The sequence below is a fragment of the Monodelphis domestica genome, chromosome 3 (assembly GCF_027887165.1).
Source record: "Monodelphis domestica isolate mMonDom1 chromosome 3, mMonDom1.pri, whole genome shotgun sequence".
In the NCBI taxonomy this organism is placed as follows: Eukaryota; Metazoa; Chordata; class Mammalia; order Didelphimorphia; family Didelphidae; genus Monodelphis; species Monodelphis domestica.
Window position 1 is genome coordinate 320,508,684 of NC_077229.1, and position 19,868 is coordinate 320,528,551.

At 34.5% G+C, this 19,868-nt stretch overlaps 1 protein-coding gene across 2 annotated transcripts in view; it reads right to left on the bottom strand.

Annotated features, from left to right (window-relative positions):
* The window catches only part of SLCO5A1 (solute carrier organic anion transporter family member 5A1), a 423,356-nt gene that overhangs the window by 68,472 nt on the left and 335,016 nt on the right, over positions 1 to 19,868 (bottom strand). For both annotated transcript variants that reach the window (XM_016431474.2, XM_056824047.1), the window contains one exon: positions 4,061 to 4,225. In XM_016431474.2, the coding sequence (XP_016286960.1) occupies positions 4,061 to 4,225 (165 nt within the window). The remainder of the gene's footprint in view (positions 1 to 4,060; positions 4,226 to 19,868) is intronic.

Sequence of the window (19,868 nt, forward strand, 5' to 3'; positions counted from 1 at the left end):
TAGGAATACAAATCTTTATAGGAAGACACATAGGAATTACATAGCCATGAAGTTAGACATATTCTGGTCTCTTTTGAAAACATATTTAAGTAAGATCTACCCTAGTAAATCACTGGAGATTTATGGGTCACCTTGGACAGAAAGAGTACTCGCCTACTAATTGCAGTCACCAACTATTCACATAAAAGAACAAGTATCATCTAATTATATTGTACAGCAAAGCCAAAGTAAATATAATGGGAGTGAACAAAAGAAAAAAGTGTTGGAATGTGATCATATGAATGTAGCTTATATAAGTCTATTGTTAGGACTTTAAAGGTCTTTCAGTTGGTCACATAACATTCTACAAGCTTCTTTAGTTCATATCTACTAGAGAAAATACAAGAGGAGGTTTGGGTTAGACAACTAAAGCAAAATAAACTATATAATTATTTGAAATAAAATACATCAAAATTTAATGTCAGGTAAAATTTAAAAATAATAGCATCATGTAGTACTTTTCAGTTTGTCAAGCACCATACATATGTTATCTCATTTGATTCTCACAAACTCTCTGAAATAGACGCTATTATTATTCCCATTTTGCAGATAAGGCAATTGATGATGAAAGTCAGTACAGGGTCACACAACTAGTAAGTGTCTGAGTTGGGATCAGAACTCCAATTTTCCTGATTCTAATCCTCTGTTCTTACCCAATGTGCCACCTAATAATAATAGATATTTATATAATACTTAAATGTTTAGAAGTGCTTTTCTACTCAGTAACTATTTTAACTCTGACAATAACCCTGCAAAGTAGGACCTAAAGATAGAATTATCCCCACTTGATGGATGAAAAAATTGAGGCTCAGAGAAGTTAAAGTGATTGATTTGTCCAAAGGCACAAGGGTCCTTAGAGAGCCTCTTTCACCTTCTCTTATAAGTGAGGAAGGTCCAGCTCATGAGGCTAAACACTTATCCAAAGACCCACAGGTAGTAAGTGATGGCATAGCAATCCAAACCCATGTACTCTGGCACCAAATCTGTGTCCCTTCCATGCCACAGAGCCCTTGACTGTCATTATTTGTACTTTGTTGTGGAAGAAAATTGTAAATGGGATGTGAAAGGAAATAAAGTCTTATTAGAACACAGTGATACCAGCAGAATGCCATACACAGTTGAGATTACAATGGAGACACCAATAATACAAGGAGAGACCAAGGAAAAGCTTGTGATGGGAATTAAATGCAGACAGCTATTTCTGGAGAATGGCATGTTGTTGCTTTCCTAATCATGGCACTGACAAAGCTGATATATACACTCAACAGACAAGATGACACTCAATCCTTCTATCCCAGATCTCACTACACTGGACCTCCTTCTCAATACATATCCCATGTCACCACTAAAGTAATGCCCAATCTAGTAGAAACTTCCAGTTATATATTTCCCCTCATATTAAGTAAGGTCTGTTTCCAGCCACTGTCTTTGCAATTTGCTGTAGACAGAACCAGGCACTATAAATTATTCAGCCTCAGTACCACAGTGAGCTTAGGGCCAGAGAGAAGGCAAACTGAACATCACTGTGGGAGGAATGTGACAAGCATCAGAGGGTGTGGGTTGACCCAGGAGGCAATGCTTAAAAGAGAAATAATAGCTGCTATAGTCTGGAGTCCATCTTCCTCCTTTATAATACTGAAAAATGTGGGTGGAAAATATTTCATATACTATCAGATTGGGTTGATGTAGTCATTCATTTTACCTAATTGCCTTTTTCCCCTCTCTTTATTTTTTGTTCCAAAAGAAGGCTTTCTTGGGATGAGAAGTGAGAGAGAATAAGTTGATCTTCATAAATAACCTTGTGAAGCAGATGCTATTATTATATTCAGAAATAAGAGAGCAGAAACTGGCCCCATAATTTCACTGGTATGGGGAAAATCCAAGTAAAAAATTCTCTATACCAATACAAGTCAGAATTTCCTCTGAAACTTCTAATCTTAGAGAGTTTGCTAGAGCAGTTAGAGATGACACAATAGATGGAATGATGGGTCTGGAATCAGGAAGGCATGAGTTCAAATTCAACTCCAGACAGTGACTACCTTTGTGACCCTGGATAAGCTACTTAACCTCTGTCAACCTCAATTTTCTCCACTTAAAAATGGAGGTAATAATAGTACCTTCCTCCCAGGGTTATTGTGAAGATCAAATGAGATAGTGTTTATAAAAAGCACTTAGCACAAAGTGACCAGCACATATTAGGTTCTATATAAACTTATACCTTTCCTCTGTCTCTGACTTGTCCAAGGTCACAAAGCTAGTGTGAGTCGGAGGGAAGGCTTAACCCAAGATCTTCCTTATCATGACAGAAGTTAATGATGTAAAAAGAAAAAAATATTCATAAAAAACTAATATGTCAATTCATTGCTGGTGGAGCTGTGAACTGATCCAACCATTCTGGAGGGCAATTTGGAACTATGCCCAAAGGGTGCTAAAAGAATATCTACCCTTTGACCCAGCCATAGCACTGCTGGGTCTGTACCCCAAAGAGATAATGGACACAAAGACTTGTACAAAAATATTCATAGCTGCGCTCTTTGTGGTGGCCCAAAACTGGAAAATGAGGGGATGCCCATCAATTGGGGAATGGCTGAACAAACTGTGGTATATGTTGGTGATGGAGTACTATTGTGCTAAAAGGAATAATAAAGTGGAGAAGTTCCATGGAGACTGGAACAACCTCCAGGAAGTGATGCAGAGCGAGAGGAGCAGAACCAGGAGAACATTGTACACAGAGACAAACACACTGTGGTATCATCGAACGTAATGGACTTCTCCATTGGTGGTGGTGTAATGTCCCTGAACAACTTGCAGGGACCCAGGAGAAAAAAACACCATTCATAAGCAAAGGATAAACTATGGGAGTGGAAACACCGAGAAAAAAGCAACTGCCTGAATACAGAGGTTGAGGGGACATGACAGAGGATAGACTCTAAATGAACACTCTAATGCAAATACTATCAACAAAGCAATGGGTTCAAATCAAGAAAACATCTAATGCCCAGTGGACTTACGCGTCGGCTATGGGGGGTGGGGGGGGGAGGAAAAGAAAATGATCTATGTCTTTAACGAATAATGCTTGGAAATGATCAAATAAAATATATTTAAAAAAAAACTAATATGTCAAAATAAAAGAAGGGAATTGAACTGGATCATCTCTAATATTCTTTCTAGTTCTAGGAAATCTAGTTCTATGAAAAAATAGCTACTTTCTTAAGCTCCCCAGTTTGAGAAACATTGTTTTGTATTATATGAGGCTTGGAAAGACCACTCAGACTCTCTGACAGCCAGGCAAGAGATCAAACTGGGAAATACCAATGAGGGTCAGCAAATTGTTTATGGCTTATGATCTTCAAGAGTTACCTGGGACAGGGAGAGGAATAAGTAAATTGTTCTATGCCACAGAACCAACATATGGAAGAGGCAGAACACAGTCTTTATGACTCTGACACCAGTTCTCTAGTAATAATAAAAGCAAACATTTATGAACTATATATACTATGTGCCAGACCCTTTGCTAAATGTTTTCTAAATCTTATCTAATTTGATCCTGAAAACAACCCTAGGAGTTAAGCTCTATTATTATCCCCATTTACAGATGAGGCAATAACAGGTTAAGTGACTTGCCCAAAATCACACAGCTATTACGTGTCTAAGGCCAAATTTGAACATAGTTCTTCCTGACTCCAGGTCCAGAAAAACAACAAGAAGGTTGCCGATCTGCAGCATCCTTTGTCCCACTTCCCATTGCCTTTTTTTCTTTTTAAGGACAAAAGCCTTAAACACAGAAGAATGGACAAGTCTTCAATTTAAAGGGAGGAGTAATAATTTTTTTTAATTATAGAAGGCAATTTTTTTTCTGAAACAAAGCTGTTGTTTCCAGACTTTCTCCCTCCTAAGTTCAGTGATGATAAGACGATAAAGATCATTGTTTTGAACTTAGGCTTAGCTTCCTTGGCACTCACTCCATTCTGATGATCAAACATGATAATGCTTTCAGGTACCTCGAATGGCAATGTCTTACCAGTGTAGATGCTGGCACTGGAAGCTGGGATGCCAAACTGTGACTCGATGAACTTGGGAATGAAGGTGATAAAAGCGGTGACAATGGCACTCTCAGCTGTGTATGACAAACTCACAAAAAGGAATGTCATGTTGCTTAAGATCCTGACAGCTGCTCTTGGTAGGTCTACAAAATGACAAAAAAAAAATGACAAATGAATGTTATCAAGAAAAGATGAGAAATAAAATCCAATTTGAGTTGTCTTCCAAAAGAACTGCCAATAATCAGTAAGAAAAAAGATATCTGATTGGAAACTATTCCTTTTAGGTATATCTTTGTTGTATCTTTTCCCAAATAGAATTAATACAATGTTTCAAAAAGATGTCTATAATCACCATAAAAGATCCCAAGGAAAAACAGATTATATTCCAAAGGTGTGTTACTAAATTGATTGTTCTAAATTCTAAGTTCACTTTCCCATTGAAAGAATGTGATAAATGGTGATTAATTCCCAGAATAGCCCACAAAAGTCTATTCAACCAACAGTGCACTTAAAGCAAGATATTAATATAATTATTACTCCAACTTTACCAACATCATTTGGAAAACTCAGTGAGTTCCAATTCCAGACATTAGGACCACACTTCCTTCCCTCTTCTTGCTTCTCCTCCTTTGGGAATATAGCTTCCTCCAAAAGTGGAATGATAAGGAAAGTTCTTAGAGTACCAGTTACCATGCACTTGCATAAAGGAAGCAAGCTCTCTTAAGTCAATCCCTTCACAAGTGTTCTGAATTAAGGAAGAGGGGGAATTCTCAATTTTCCATGTTAATGAAGAAGGAAAGAGTTGGGAGGAGTAGAGGCATTTCCCTACTGCCCGTTCACCTCTCTACGTCACTAGTAATGTGGGTAATGCCTGTGTTTTTGTTTTCCTAATGAAAGATTCTCCTCTGTCTCACACTCTTTGAATAAGACGTGCTGCATTATTTTTTGCATACACACTCATCTCAATGAGAGTTTTATGTCTTATGGAATCAAGGCCTTTAATAAAAAATTAAATCTTTTTTAAAGTCTATCATTTTGATTTCTCCCACAAAATGACTAATATGGAAAAGTGTGTTACATGACTACATCATTGCACACATAAAATCTATATCATATTGGTGACCAACTCAAGGGGAATTGGAACGAGAAGTAAGGAAGTAAGGAAGGGAGGATGAGGAGGTAAATAATTTGGAATTCAAAATTTTAAAGAAAAAGAATGTTTAAAAATATTTTTATGGGTCCCACCCCGGGCCCTCATGGGTGAACCTCGGGTCAGAGGCACCGCAGGAATGAGTGAGAGAATGAGCAAAACTAGCATGGTCCCAGCACCCAGGCCTGACTGGCCATGTCCAAGCCAGGTGTCAGTGACCAGCTGGATGGAGGGGAAGCGCTTTGGATGCCAGAGAGATGAGCCTCAGCCAGAGGCCAATCAGGTTTGAAGAATAGATCTGATACAGAGTCAGCTCGAGACTTAGAAGCCTGGGAATGTAAAGTCAGCTTAGAGAGGCAGGAGTGCAATGAAGAGAAACATTCTAGATCATTGCTAAGAAAACAGAATCAAATCAGCTCAAAGAAGATATTTTCTAAATCTAATGAATGTAGACCTGCCAGTTATAATTCAGACCTTACTAAGAATCAAAATGTTTATATCAGGAGGAAACCTTATAAATGTAACAAATGTGGCAAGGGCTTCCAATGGAGCTCTCATCTGACTAAACATCAGCAAATGCCTACTGGAGAGAAACCCAATGAATCTAAATGAATGTGAGAAGCACTTCTGCTCAAGCAGAAGACCTCCCACCAAACAACAGAGGATCCATAGTGCGCAAAAATTTTATGAATGCCATGTATGCGGGAGAACCTTCTGCCAGTTAGCAGAACTTACTCAACATCAAGCAATCCATAGAGGAGAGAATCCATTTGAATGTATTGAATGTGGAAAGGCTTTCAGCCAGAGTTCCCAACTTATTGTACTTCAGAGAATTCATGCTGGAGAGAAACTCTATGAGTGGGAAAGCCTTCCACTGGTGTTCACAGCTTATTCAACATCAGAGAATCCACAGTGAAGAGAAACATTTTGAATGTAATGAATGTGGGAAGGCCTTTTGCCAAAGAATACAACTTACTGTCCATCAGAGAATTCATACTGGAGAGAAACCTTATGAATGTAAAGAATGTAGGAAACCTTCCACTGAAATACAGGACTTACCCAACATCAAAAAACTCATACAGGAGAGAACCCTTATGAATGCAATGACTATGGAAAGACCTGCTGAAGTTCACAGCTTAATCAACATCAGAAAATTCATACTAGAGAGAAACTTTATGAATGTAATGAATGTGGAAAGGCTTTCTGCCATAGGTCACAACTGACACAATACCAGATAATTCATACTGGAGAGAAGCTGTATGAATGTAGTAAATGTGGGAAAGTCTTCCATCAGACTTCACAACTCATCCGACATAAAGTAATTCATACAGGAGAGAAACCTTTTGAATGTGACCAATGTGGGAAGGCCTTCCACAGAAGCACAAGACTAATCCAACATCAGAGAATTCATATGGGAGAGAAACCTTATGAATGTAAGGTCTGTGCAAAAACCTTCCACATGAGCTCACAACTCACTCAACACATGGTAATTCATACAAGAGAGAAACCTTATGAGTGTAATAAGTGTGGGAAAGCCTTCTGCTAGAGCTCACAGCTTACTCGACATCAGAAAATTCATACTGGAGAGAAACTGCCTGAATATAACACATCTGAGAATGCCTTCCACACACAGAAACTACTTACTCAACACCACAAAATATCTCCTGGAGAGAAGTCTTATAAAGTTAAGTCCTTATGAATACAGTGAATGTGAGAAGGGCTTTAGACAGAGCAAACCCTTTACTGAAAACTAGCAAAACCCTATAGATGAAAAACAAATGTTTTTATGTGTAATTTGGGGGAAATCAAATATCGTTTTTAAAAAGGAAAATAGAAGAAAAAAAAAGAAAGCATACATATCATTTAGAACTTCTTCCCCAGAACAGGAGGATTAAAAAGTAAGAAGGATAATATATATATATATATTTTTTTTTTTGGTGGTGGGGGGGGGGGAGTCCAGACTTGCAATTTCATCAGAACTCCCAGGTATAAAAATGCTCTTTTCTGACTCAGATCAGCAACCTCTGAAATTTGAATTAATTGACTAAGATACTGAGAGGTTATGATTTGCTCAGGTCACAGTATCAGGACTTGAACCCAGATGTTCCCACATATGAGACCACCAACTCCAAGGCTGGTCTTTCATCCACCATACCATGCTGCCCCTCACTTCTATATGTAATTTAAAAACTAATGTTAAAGTTATTTGGTATAGTAAAGAAGATAATACATTTACAATTTAAATATCCATACAGATAATAGGTATAGTTGAAAGGGTTCTTCCTAAACTTATATATATTTGTTGTTGTTGTTGTTGTTAAACCCTTACTGTCTGTCTTAGTAACAACTCTAAAAGAGAAAGGCAAGGGCTACTAGGCAATTGGGGTTAAGTGACTTGCTCAGGTTACCATATCTAGGAAATATCTGAAGTGACTCCAGGTCCTCTCGATTCCAGACCTGACATTCTCTCCATTGTGCCACCTAATGGTCCCTATAAATTATTTTGAAGAAGAAATTCTACTCATTTCAAAATTAACCAAATTGTCTAAAAGATAAATGTCCTCTTTTCTCTTGTTCATAAAAAGAGTCCTTTAAGTCATAATTGGGAAGATTTTGGGGAGAGAGGGAATTAATAGTTACTTAACAAAATTTCAACCTTTTCTGCAAAATTCAAAGAAAAAATGTTAATAGAAATTTATGGAATAAAGATATTTGAATCAATAAATTATAAAGAAATACTCTTTATATTGGAGAATAAAGCATACTACTATCACTTAGAACTCCGAAATAAAAATCAATGATGACAATACTAAAATGACATAAAATATAACGTTATTAGTATTAAGTTGAAATGCTAAAAACCAGTTTTGTGATCATATAATTTTTTTTAATTCTTAAAACCTAATTCACTGTAAAAAAAACAAATTTTACTGTAGGATAAAAATAGGAGTAAAATTAAAAAACAAAATAATAAAATTAAAAGAAACCAAAAAAAATATCTATTTCATCTATCAATTGCTCCAGTTACTTCCTTAAAAAGTATCTAAACAAGATCATTTAATCCTTTACAGACAATGTCTCTGCAAGTATATTAACAGAATGGCTAAATATTTTTTGTGTACAAATTTACTTTTAGCTTCAAATTTTCCTCTGAAGTAGTGAAATTTTCAACTAGGCCATATTGAACTTGAACCTAGAAGAAACCTTAGCAACTATCTGGTCCAATCCCCTCATTTTGCAGTTAGGGAAACTGAGGCCTAAGAAAAAGAAATTATTTGTCTAATATCACATAGATAACAATAAAGGCATTATGCCAGAGTAGATAATAAATAAGAGTGCTGGATTTGGAAGTCAGGAAGATCTGAATTCAAATATTGGTACTAATAAGTTACACGACCTTGGAAAAATCTCTAAGCCCTGATTTCTTCATATATAAAATAGGGATGATAAAAGTACTATTCTTTGTTCAGGGGCACAAATGAAATCATGTATTTAAAATGCTTTGCAAACACAAATCAGAGCTAATTTTATTAACAGTTCTAGGATATAAATCTAAGTCCTCTGACTTCCAATCAGTATCCTTTTCACTCCACCAAGCTGCCTCTCACTGAATAGCACAGAGTTCTTTTTCCCTCTACTAAATGGCCCCAAAACACTATGCTTTTTGAGTCTACATCTACTTGTTACAATCTTGCTATCTAGAAGATTTATTAGAGATCTGAAGGAGGGGTCATTTCTAGTGTAAGGAAAAAGCTTCATGGAAGAGGCAAAACTGGAAATGGGCTAGTAGAATGAGCAGAGAAAAGGGGTCTGATAGGTGGAAGTTGGGGAGCAGTTCTAATTGAGTTAAAAAGCATAGTCTGCAATAGGAGAAGACCAACAGAATGAGTAAATGTAAATTAAAATAAAGAAAATGCATGATGAGATGTGGGAAGTATGAATTTATACCTCAGGAATTGCAAATTTGACAAAAGGATGGATGATTGTCAGGGAGGGGAAGATGAGAAAATTTACTACTATTCTACTATTTACTTAAAATAATGAAGTAGCAAATTAAGAGAAAGAAATATGGATGAATTCCAGATATGTGCTTCTACACTGAATACCTGTCTTCTGCTCATAAATTCATTCTTGATTATATGGAAATTCCATTAGGCATAAATCTTTTCCTAATTTCTAACAACTCCCTCCTATTCTTTCATACCTCCATTGACTTATTATTTTGATAATTCATGGTGGTTTCAAAGTGATCCTGATTTCTGAAGGCTATTCTGGTGAAAATTCAATCTCTGGCAGGTCCTGAGAAGCTAGGACAGTTCTGAACATAAATCCAACATTGAGCTATATGTCTGACTATGAGCCAGTCAAAGAGACTCCACCAGAACATTGGCTTCCAGGAAATTAAATTTTTAGTTCCAGAAACTCAGGAAAATGAATACAATATTATGGCATGGTGGGGTTATCATTTATTTTTATAGAGGGAATATCTTCTCTTAATGAAATGAGAAATCTATTATTGATGCTTTCTGTCATTGTGAAGTGATTTGGGCTTATTAATTTATACTCAGTCTGTAAGAGTAGGAGAGAAGAGGGAAATGGGTAAAAGAGTAAGGAGGAAACAGGAAGTAATGGCAGAAAAAAACAGCAGTCAAAAGCTAGTCATTTGACCCCAAAGAAGAGACGGGAAAAAAATGTATATCCCTCCCTTCTTTTCAGAGGTGAAGGGTTTGGGGTTGCAACATTGAATATACTGCCAGATTCAGGGATTTGTTGGTTAATTTTGCCAGGCTGTTTTTTCCCCTCCTTTTTTGTTCTTTATTAAAAAGGAATAGTTCTCTGGGAAAGGAAGAAGTTGGTATATATTTTGAAATAAAGGTGTTAAAAAACAAAAGCTATAAAAAAATTTAAGGTAGCATATTTATTCTGCAAAAGTAGCTTCAGAAAAACAAAAATCTGGGCCTTTGTTAACTTACCATTCCTAAGAAATATTTTGGGTAAAAGAAAAAGAAATACTATTTTAGTAATATGACAATTTTATTTCAAGACTATAAATAGTTAGTGAGTGCAAACTAACCATGCTGCATTGTACCCGTTTCTAAATTGTTGCTGAAAGGAAGACAGTTTTACCCTGCTTCCTATTTTAATATTTATTCATTGATTTACCTCAATGGCTCATTCTTAGATCAAACTATTTTTAAACTTTAAAATCTTAAGATGTTTTAAAGGGATGAGGAAAGCAAGTACAACCAAACTATAACAATGTGAATAATAATGGTGAAAATAATAATAATCACAGCTATTTGCATAACACTTTAAGGTTCTATACAAAGAACTTTACAAATATTATCTCATTACAACAATCTTGTAGAATAGGTGTTATTGTTATTGCCATTTTGCCAATAAAGAAACTGAGGGTCAGAAAGGTTACATGACTTACCCAGGGCTACAAAACTGGTAGATATCTAGGGCTAGATTTGAATGAAGGACTTTCTGACTTGAGATATGACATTATCCACTGTGCCACCTAGCTACTTAAGTATACATACTATTTATTCTATAGTTTATCTAATAAACCATATATATATATTTTCATATATATATGTATGTATTTCCTTGGACATGTCAATATTTAATTTCTTTGTCTTTTATTCAATATATAGCCCTTTGTCTAGTACCATATGTGTGTTGGACAAAAAAAAATCCCTAGAAATGGTCACTGACACTTGATGTCTTCATTCTTCCCCATCTCATTGGAAAATGACAGCTACATGGAATCATTGATTATAAACTCTCTACCACCACTGCTTCCAACCGTCTCTTCTCATATATGCAGATACACACAAGTGTACCCAACTTTTCTATAAAGCACCAATATCATTAATAAACATCTCTTAATAGGGATTGGATCAACTATCTCAATTAGTGTAAAGAATTATTTTATCAATGAAGAGCATCTTCTCTGCAACTTATATAATACGAGAAAATTGATGAGAGAAATTTGCCCACAGTTACTATATGTCACAGGCTGAATTTGAAATCAAGTCTTACTGGCTCCAATACTAATTCTTTATACACAAAGTTACAATGTCTCTCAATTTGTTTAATTCTAATTATGTCAATCATATAGGGTTGGGGTTTTTTAGCTTTCTGTCCTAGTAACAATTCTAGGACAGAAGGGCTAGACAAACAAGGTTAAGTGACTTTCCCTAGTTCACACAGCTAGAAAGTATCTGAGGCCAGATTTGAACCCAGGTCCTCCCAACTCCAAGCCTGGCAATTTTCAGTTCCATAATCACAACAAGGATAGATTCATCTTTGGTGATTTTGTTTTCTTTTTTAAAACTTGTAACCCATTCATCTATACACTTCATTGAAAAGAAGTGAAGAAGTGATAATCTTTGGCTTTAAAATATATTCTGGGGGGCAGCTGGGTAGCTCAGTGGATTGATAGCTAGCCCTAGAGATGGGAGGTCCTAGGTTCAAATCTGGCCTCAGACACTTCCCAGCTGTGTGACCCTGGGCAAGTCACTTGACCCCCATTGCCTAGCCCTTACCACTCTTCTGCCTTGGAGCCAATATACAGTATTGACTCCAAGACGGAAGGTAAGGGTTTTTTAAATATATATATTCTGCACAAGCCCTGGCCACAATATAAGCTTACTTATTTGAAAATGACACTGATCACTATTCCTTTTCTTCTGTCCAAGTAGGAATACAAACTCGAATGTTCTTTCCATTCTTAAAATATAAGGAAAGCATCCTCTATGTGTTATACAAATCAAATTTTATAAACTGTTAATATTTGCTTTCTGCCTTCTTAATTTGCAAGAATATTTTCTAACATCAGTGGGTATATCTTAAGTGGCCAATGTATAAAGGATAGGGGTCTGCAATTCTTCCTATCAAACACATGCCACATGTTATACTTTCTGGTGAAGATGGTGGTGGGATGCCTTTATTCAGCTATATTCACTGGTTCTCTGATGACCACCTTACATGAGGCTCCTTGACTCAGGGTAGCTAACTCAATTTAGCCAGAAACTCCAAAACTCCTGCACAGAGGTCCTATGGATTTTAAAATATACAATACATGAAGTAAAGATGGTAGTCTAACAGAGAAAAGAACCTGTGAAGTTTTCTTCAAACTATCACTATAAGTAAACATAAAAGGTCACAATAGATAACAACAGAAAAGTTTCTAAAGTTTTCTAGTCATCAAAAACAATAATTTAGGGAATGTTTAGGTAGCTATACTGTCAAGACATAATGGCTTCAAGGATGTGAGCTCAACTTTCAGAAAATTGATCAGGAATCCTTAATGCTTTAAGTGCTACTTTTAGTTCATAAGATATTAAAGCAATCAACATCTTTGTTAAAAGGTTCAGCCTTCTTATATGTAGCTGAAACAAGAACACTCAGAATTACACCTTCCTTTTTATCACATTTAAAACAGCGGAAGTGATGTATAATTTGTTGCATAAATAGCTAGAAAAATTGATCATATCAATTGATTGTGAATGTTCAACTCTATGTGTTAACTCTAGTGGCCAAAAAGTGTCTTTGCAGCTTCCAGAGGTGCAAGTAAAACTTAATAGTAGTTGATTTTTCCTTATTAGTAACTCTAAACAGAAATTATATCAGATAAGATAATTATTTGTGATATCTTTTTAAGGTAGCATATTTTGTATTATCTATGTCAAATTGTTTTATTTTTAAAGTTTTAAATTTTTAAAGATGGGAAAGCTCACCATAGAGGAGCTGTAGAAAGACAGGCACACTAATTAACTGTTGTAGAAGCTATAAATTAGTTCAACCATTAAAAAAAACAGTTTGGAATTATGCAATAAAGGTTACTGAATTGTTTGTATTTGGGGCCCTAAAAATCTACTATTGAAATTATTGTTACACTCCAAGGAGTGTAATTGTTATGGTGTAACATTGACAGAAAGAAAAGACTCATACGTGCAAAAATATTCCTCGCATCATTTCTTAAGATAATAAAAAGTTCGAAACAAAACACATGTGCAAAAATGGCTAAAAAATTATTGCCTGTGTAGGTATAATATTATTGCACCATAAAGAATCTACAAAGAATGACCAAGATTCTTGAAACAAGTGACTTTATTGCCAAGATAATCATAAAGAGGGGGGGAATATTTAGAATTAAGAAATTCAAAAGACCAAAAATGTCTACATTATCCAATGAATTTATGCTTGGATATTATAAATTCAATATTATGAAATTAAAAATATGCTAGCTATAGTAAGTCTCCAAAAACAAAACAAATGAAAATGACTATAAGAGGAAATAACTGGTTACTAATGTAGGGTGCAGGAGGGGATCGTTTTAGAACTGATTGCCTGTGTACAGTCTAAGGTCAAAATTCAAATCCAATGAGAATGTGGCAGTGAGAAGAACTACTATGCATCTTCAACAACTATAATCTGACCTATTCAAAAAATTGTTTGAATAAAGGAAGACTAGAGTCTGGAGAAATTATGTTCAAATCTGACCCCAGATATTTTCTAGTTATATAACCCTGAGCAAATCACTTAACCCAAAATACCTAGCCCTTATTGCTCTTCTGTCTATAAAGGAAGGAAGAATAGTAAAGACATTAATTCTGACTATCATAAGTTTTCAAAGAATGCTATAACACAAAGAGGCCAAAAAGAGGGGAACAAATATGAAGAAAGTCTGATATAAAATACAACTAAGGCAGGTCAACTTAAAGAGTATTCACAGATGAAATTGGAGCAAGGACAACAGAGACAGAAAATGGAAAGGATTTCTCAATAATTTTTAGGCTGTCTATTATCATTATTGATGATAGTAGAACTATTTGGGTTCTAACATGTAAAGACTAAATATTATTTGTGGAAATGAAACTCAAGAAGATGAAGCTAAGACAAGCAACTGAACTAAAGCAAGTGTCCACTGAGGAAATCCAGGCCAGAATAAAGAGAATTTGGAAAACAATAAAGGACCAATTTAAAATACTCTCAAGCAAGAAAAGAGTCCAGATTTTTTTTAAAACAACGCAAATAGTAGGTTATTGTTTTTTTAAGATATTTAGATATAATTGGCAACTGACTTGCATGTATTCTTTCTCACCTGTATAAAATCTTGATGAAAATAATATATATATATATGTGCTTATCTATATATATTTAGGATATTCTTCATTAATTGAAATGTGAGAAGAAAAAGAGTCAAACTTTGGCAAACAATTTTCTATAGTAGAATACAACTATTTGATTGAAAAGTGTTTGAGAATTTGGGAAATAGCACTGTGCTTTCCACAATCTCAGTATGCTTACATATCTTTTTTAATACCAATACTCTTCCAGTGTGTACATTAACCATAAAATATTTCAAACTCAAAATAATCAAAGTTGGAGACATTAAAATGTTTACTGTTGAATAAAGACAAAAGGTAACTCAGTAAAACCCAAACGAAATTTTAAAGCCTCTCTTAAGACAAGGTGTTTCCTATAAATATATTAAGATCAAATAAGATATATTTGAGATCACACAAGATTCCTAAGTAGAGGCACCCAAAGAGAAAACTATTAAATGATATTCTGATTCCCACTGTCAATTGAGATATAAACAGGGAGACATATGCTCAACGAAGGTGTTTGCCAATATCTAAAAAGATGTCCTGCAAAGAGTAGAAACAACAAAGATTCTTTAGAGACCATGTGGTCCTCCAAATGTGTTTGTTTGCATGAATATTGTGATGATTACATTAAGCTCCCAGAATACTGTGGAGGTTCTTCAATGAGATCCACAACCATAAATCCCACTGCAAAATAGTTTAGTCTAACAATCTACAATGAAAAACAACAACAACAACAAATAGATGGCAGATGTCTATTGCCCAGACTGTCATGAAGTTGAATAGATATCCCATTGGGTTAGTCCATTAGCATATATCTTGGGCATAATATAGCTCAGAAATGAATAGAAGGAATGGAACAAACTTAGGAAACTGCACAACAATCCCAATCTGCCTCTGGGGGAAAAAAAGTTTTCACAACATCAATCACAGGACACTACCTGACCATAAAAAGCTACTAGGATAACAGAGATGATCAAAACACAAACTCAGAAGAAGACAACAATGTGAAAAAATAGATACAAGCAAAACCTCAAAGGAAAAAATGCAAATTGGAAACAAACCCAATAAAAAGAAAATTATGAAGAGAGAATTTACAGTTTTGTAAAAGTAGTATAAAAATATCAAAGAAATTAATATCTTAAAATAACAGAAGTTGCCAAATAGTAAGAGTCACAAAGATTTTGTTTTAAAAAAAGAACTCTTAAAAATCAGATTTAAACAAATGAAAAAAGTAGTAAAAAGTTCACTGAAGAAATAATTCCTTAAATATTTGAATTGGGGTACTGATCTTGAAGATGGGAGGTCTTAGGTTCAAATGTGGCCCCAGACACGTCTTAGCTATGAGATCCTGGGAAAGACATTTAACCCAAATAGCCTAACCCTTACCTCTATTCTGTCTTGGAACTGATACTTAATAGTGATTCTAAGACAGGAGGTAAGAGTCTTTTTTTTTTAATTAGAACTATGCAAATGGACATAATTAGCTTCGTAAGATAATAAGAAACAAGAAAACAAAGTCAACAGAATTTAAAAACAGAAGAAAATGCAAAATATTCCATTGGAAAAACTAGACGGGAAAATAGGTTGACAACAAATAATTTAAGAATTATTGGAGGGGTCACCTGGGAGGCTCAGTGGATTAAGATCTAAGCCTAGAGACAGGAAGTCCTAAGCTCAAATCTGAACTCAGACACTTCCTAGTTGTGTGACCCTGGGCAAATCACTTGACCCCCATTGCCTAGTCCTTACCACTCTTCTACCTTGGAACCAATGCATGGTTGATTCTAAGATAGAAGGGAGGGGTTTTAAAAAAAAGAATTATTGGACTACCTGAAAGACATAATCATAAAAAGAAGAACCTAGACCATATTTCAGGTAATTATAAAGAAAAACTGTCCTGATAACAGATTTAGAGGATAAAAATAAAAGAATCCACCAATCACCTCCTGAAAGAAATCCCAAGAGAAAAACTAGAGCCAAATCCCAGAGCTCCCAGGTCAAGGCAAAAACACTGCAAGCGGCCAGAAAGAAACCATCCAAATATTGTAAAGCAAAAGGTAGGATTATTTGAGACTGAGTAGTTTTTACATTATAAGAGCAGAAAGCTAGGAATATGATTCCAGAAAGCAAAGGAGCTGGGATTACAACTAAGAATAACCTAACAGAGAAATCAAGCATAATCCTTCAAGGGAAAAAAATGAATATTTAATTTAAAAAAAGAGGATGTTCAAGTATTCCTGGTGAAAAGATCAAAGCTGAATAGAAAATCTGACATTTAAACACAAAATTTCAGAGAAGTATAAAAAGGTAAATATGAAAGAAAAATTATAAGAGACTTAATAGGATTAAACTGTTCACATTTCTATCTGGGAAGATAAGACATCTAACTCCTAAGAACTTTATCATTACTAGGGTAGTTAAGAAGGGGCTACATAAATAGATAGCATGGTTATGAATCAATTATTTTGGATGATCTCAAAAAAACTAAAGAGGTGAGAAAGAGATGCATTGGGAGAAGGGAAAGAAGAGGAAGAATGGAGAATGTCACTTATCTCACATGTGGGGAGGGAAGAAAAGAAAAGTTTTTATAGTGGGAGGAAAAATGGGGGAGTAGCAGGCAATATTTAAACTTCACCTTCATTAAAATTTGTTCAAAATGGGGAAAATATACATATACATTCAGTAATATATAGAAATCTATCTTTCAGGAGGTGATTGGTAGATTTTTTAAATTTTATCCTCTAGATAACAAGAGAATCATGTTCAGAAGCAAAGTAGACTTTACAGAGAGGAAAAGGGTAAAAAGAGAGAGAGAAGTATAAACAGAAGAAAATAGGATGAAGGGAAATACAGTCATCATAACTGTGACTTTGAATGGTATGAAATAATTCACAAAACAGAAGCGGATAGAATAGATTAGAAACTGGAATCTAGTAATATGTTCTTTATAAGAAGCAAACTTGAAATGGAAAGAAACATACAAAAAGTTAAAATAAGGGGCCTAAAAAGAATCTATTATGCTTCGATTGAGATAAAAAAAAATAGTCAGAGGTAGTAATCATGATCTCAGATTCAACAAAAACAAAAACAGATCTAATTTAAAAAGATAATCAGGGAAACTACACATTCCTAAAAGGTACAATAGACAATGAAGTAATATTAAAAAAAATTTACAGTGAGTTAAAGGCCTCTTTTCTCACATAAATAAGGGACTGAGTCAAATTTATAAGAATACAAGTCAATGTAAATTTGGTAAATGGTCAAAGGATATGAACAGGCAGTTTTCAGATGAAGAAATCAAAGCTCTCTATTATTTTGAGAAATGTAAAATAAAACAATTCTGAAGTATGACCTCATACCTATCAAGTTATCTAACATAACAGAAAAGAAAAATGACAAATTTTGGAAGGAATATGGGAAAAACAGGGACATTTAATACACTGTTGATGGAGTTGTAAAATGGTCCATCCATTCTGAAAACAATTTGGAACTATGCCCAAAGGGTTATAAACAGCACATATTGCTTGACCTAGAAAGATCACTACTAGGTCTGTATCCAAAAGATTATCAAAGAAAAAGAAAAAGGATCTATGTGTACAAAAATATTAAGAGCAGCTCTTTTGGGGGTAGCAAAAAAAAATGAAAAATAAGGGAATGCCCTTCAATATCAAAAATGAATAATTTGTAGTTTATGAGTGTGATGGAATACTACTACATTATATGAAATGATGAATGGGATGGCAAAACTTAGAAAGACATATGAATTGATGCAGAATAAAATGAACAGAATTGGGAAATCATTGTTCATAGTAATAGCAATATGGTAAACATGATCAACTATGAAAGATTTAGCTATGCTGATCAATGCAATGATGCAAGATAGTTCCAATGGACTTATAATGGAAAATGCCATCCACCTCCAGAGAGAAAACTGATAAACTCTGAGTGAAAATATTTTATTTTTTTCTTTATTTCTATTGCTTTTTGTGATGTGATTAATATAGAAATGTGTTTTATATGATTTCAAACGTATAATTGATATCATTATTTTTGCCTTCTCAATGGCTGGGAGGACTGAAGGAAGGGAGAGAATTCAGAACTCCATTTTTTTAAAAGAATACCAAAGATGAGGAAGCTAAGTGGCTCAGTAGATTGAGAGTTAGGCCTAGAGACTGGAGATCCTAGGTTCAAATTTGGCCTCAGACACTTCCTAGATGGATGACCCTAAGCAAGTCACTTAACCTCCATTGCCTAGTCTTTACTGCCCTTTTGCCTTGGAACCAATACACAGTATTGATTCTAAGATGGAAAGTTAAAGTTTTTTTGTTTTTAAAGAATGTCAAAGATAAATAATTTTAAAACAAACCTATTGTGTGTATAAATAATTTTATTAAAATATTATATTAATGATCATGGCTTGCACACAAGTGGTATATAAAGAATATCCAAGAATGTATGAATAAAAGAAGAGAGAGGCTAGTTAAGTATGTAGAACAAGGAATAACAAATATACATCTCGAGTACTATCCAAAATTAAAAAAAAAAATTAGAGGAAGTTCTCCATTATGTTGAGTAGATCCTATATGGCATATTTAAGAGAGAGCATATAAAATAACAGTATATGATGAGAAGCCATGGATAAATTGTAATCTGTACCATGAAGTTAATACCTATATCCCTGAATCCTATATCTATTATTATCATAGAAAAACTGAAGTTAAAGTGTACAAGGTACTAGGCTAAGTCCTGGGGATTCAATTTTTAAGAATATTTAGTAAAAACATTCTGATGTTCATCTCCTTTATGCCTCTCTGAGGTGGATAACATTGTTACCTTCAATAGAAACCAAGGGAAACCTAAAGAGTTTTTGTTCTAGCCAAAAATAAGGGGGAAATGGATATGGGAATTAGGAACATCAAAATCATAATGACTAACAAATCGTTTTATTCATTCTAACTAACTTTTTTTAAATGGAATTTTGGTTCTTCGATAGAAATTTTGTCCTTTTATATTCAGTTAATATCTTTATATTGTGTAAATATTTGATGTATTAACCATGTTGCTTGATTCTCTTAAACAAAATAAATTATGGAGTAGAACAAAAAAGCTCATGGAAGGATAGCAAATGATAAATTTACTGGTCACTTGGATTAATAGAATTTTCTTAACCTCAATCCACTGGATACTGAAAGCACATTTCTTTGAGGGAAAGGATTTTTTAATTCAAAGATGTTTTACTTTCTAATTATATGCAACAACAATTTTACACATACATTTTCCCAAAATTATAAGATCCAAATTGTCTCTCTCCCCTCCCCCATCTCAGGGAGATGGTATGCAATTTGATCTGAGTTATATGTATATTCTCATGCAAAATATATTTCCCTACTGGTCATTGTTGTAAGAGAATACTCATATAAAACCAAACCCTCCAAATAAAGCCATAAATAAACTAATGTGGAAAATAGTATGCTTGGATCTGCATTTTGACTCAACAGTTCTTTCTCTGTA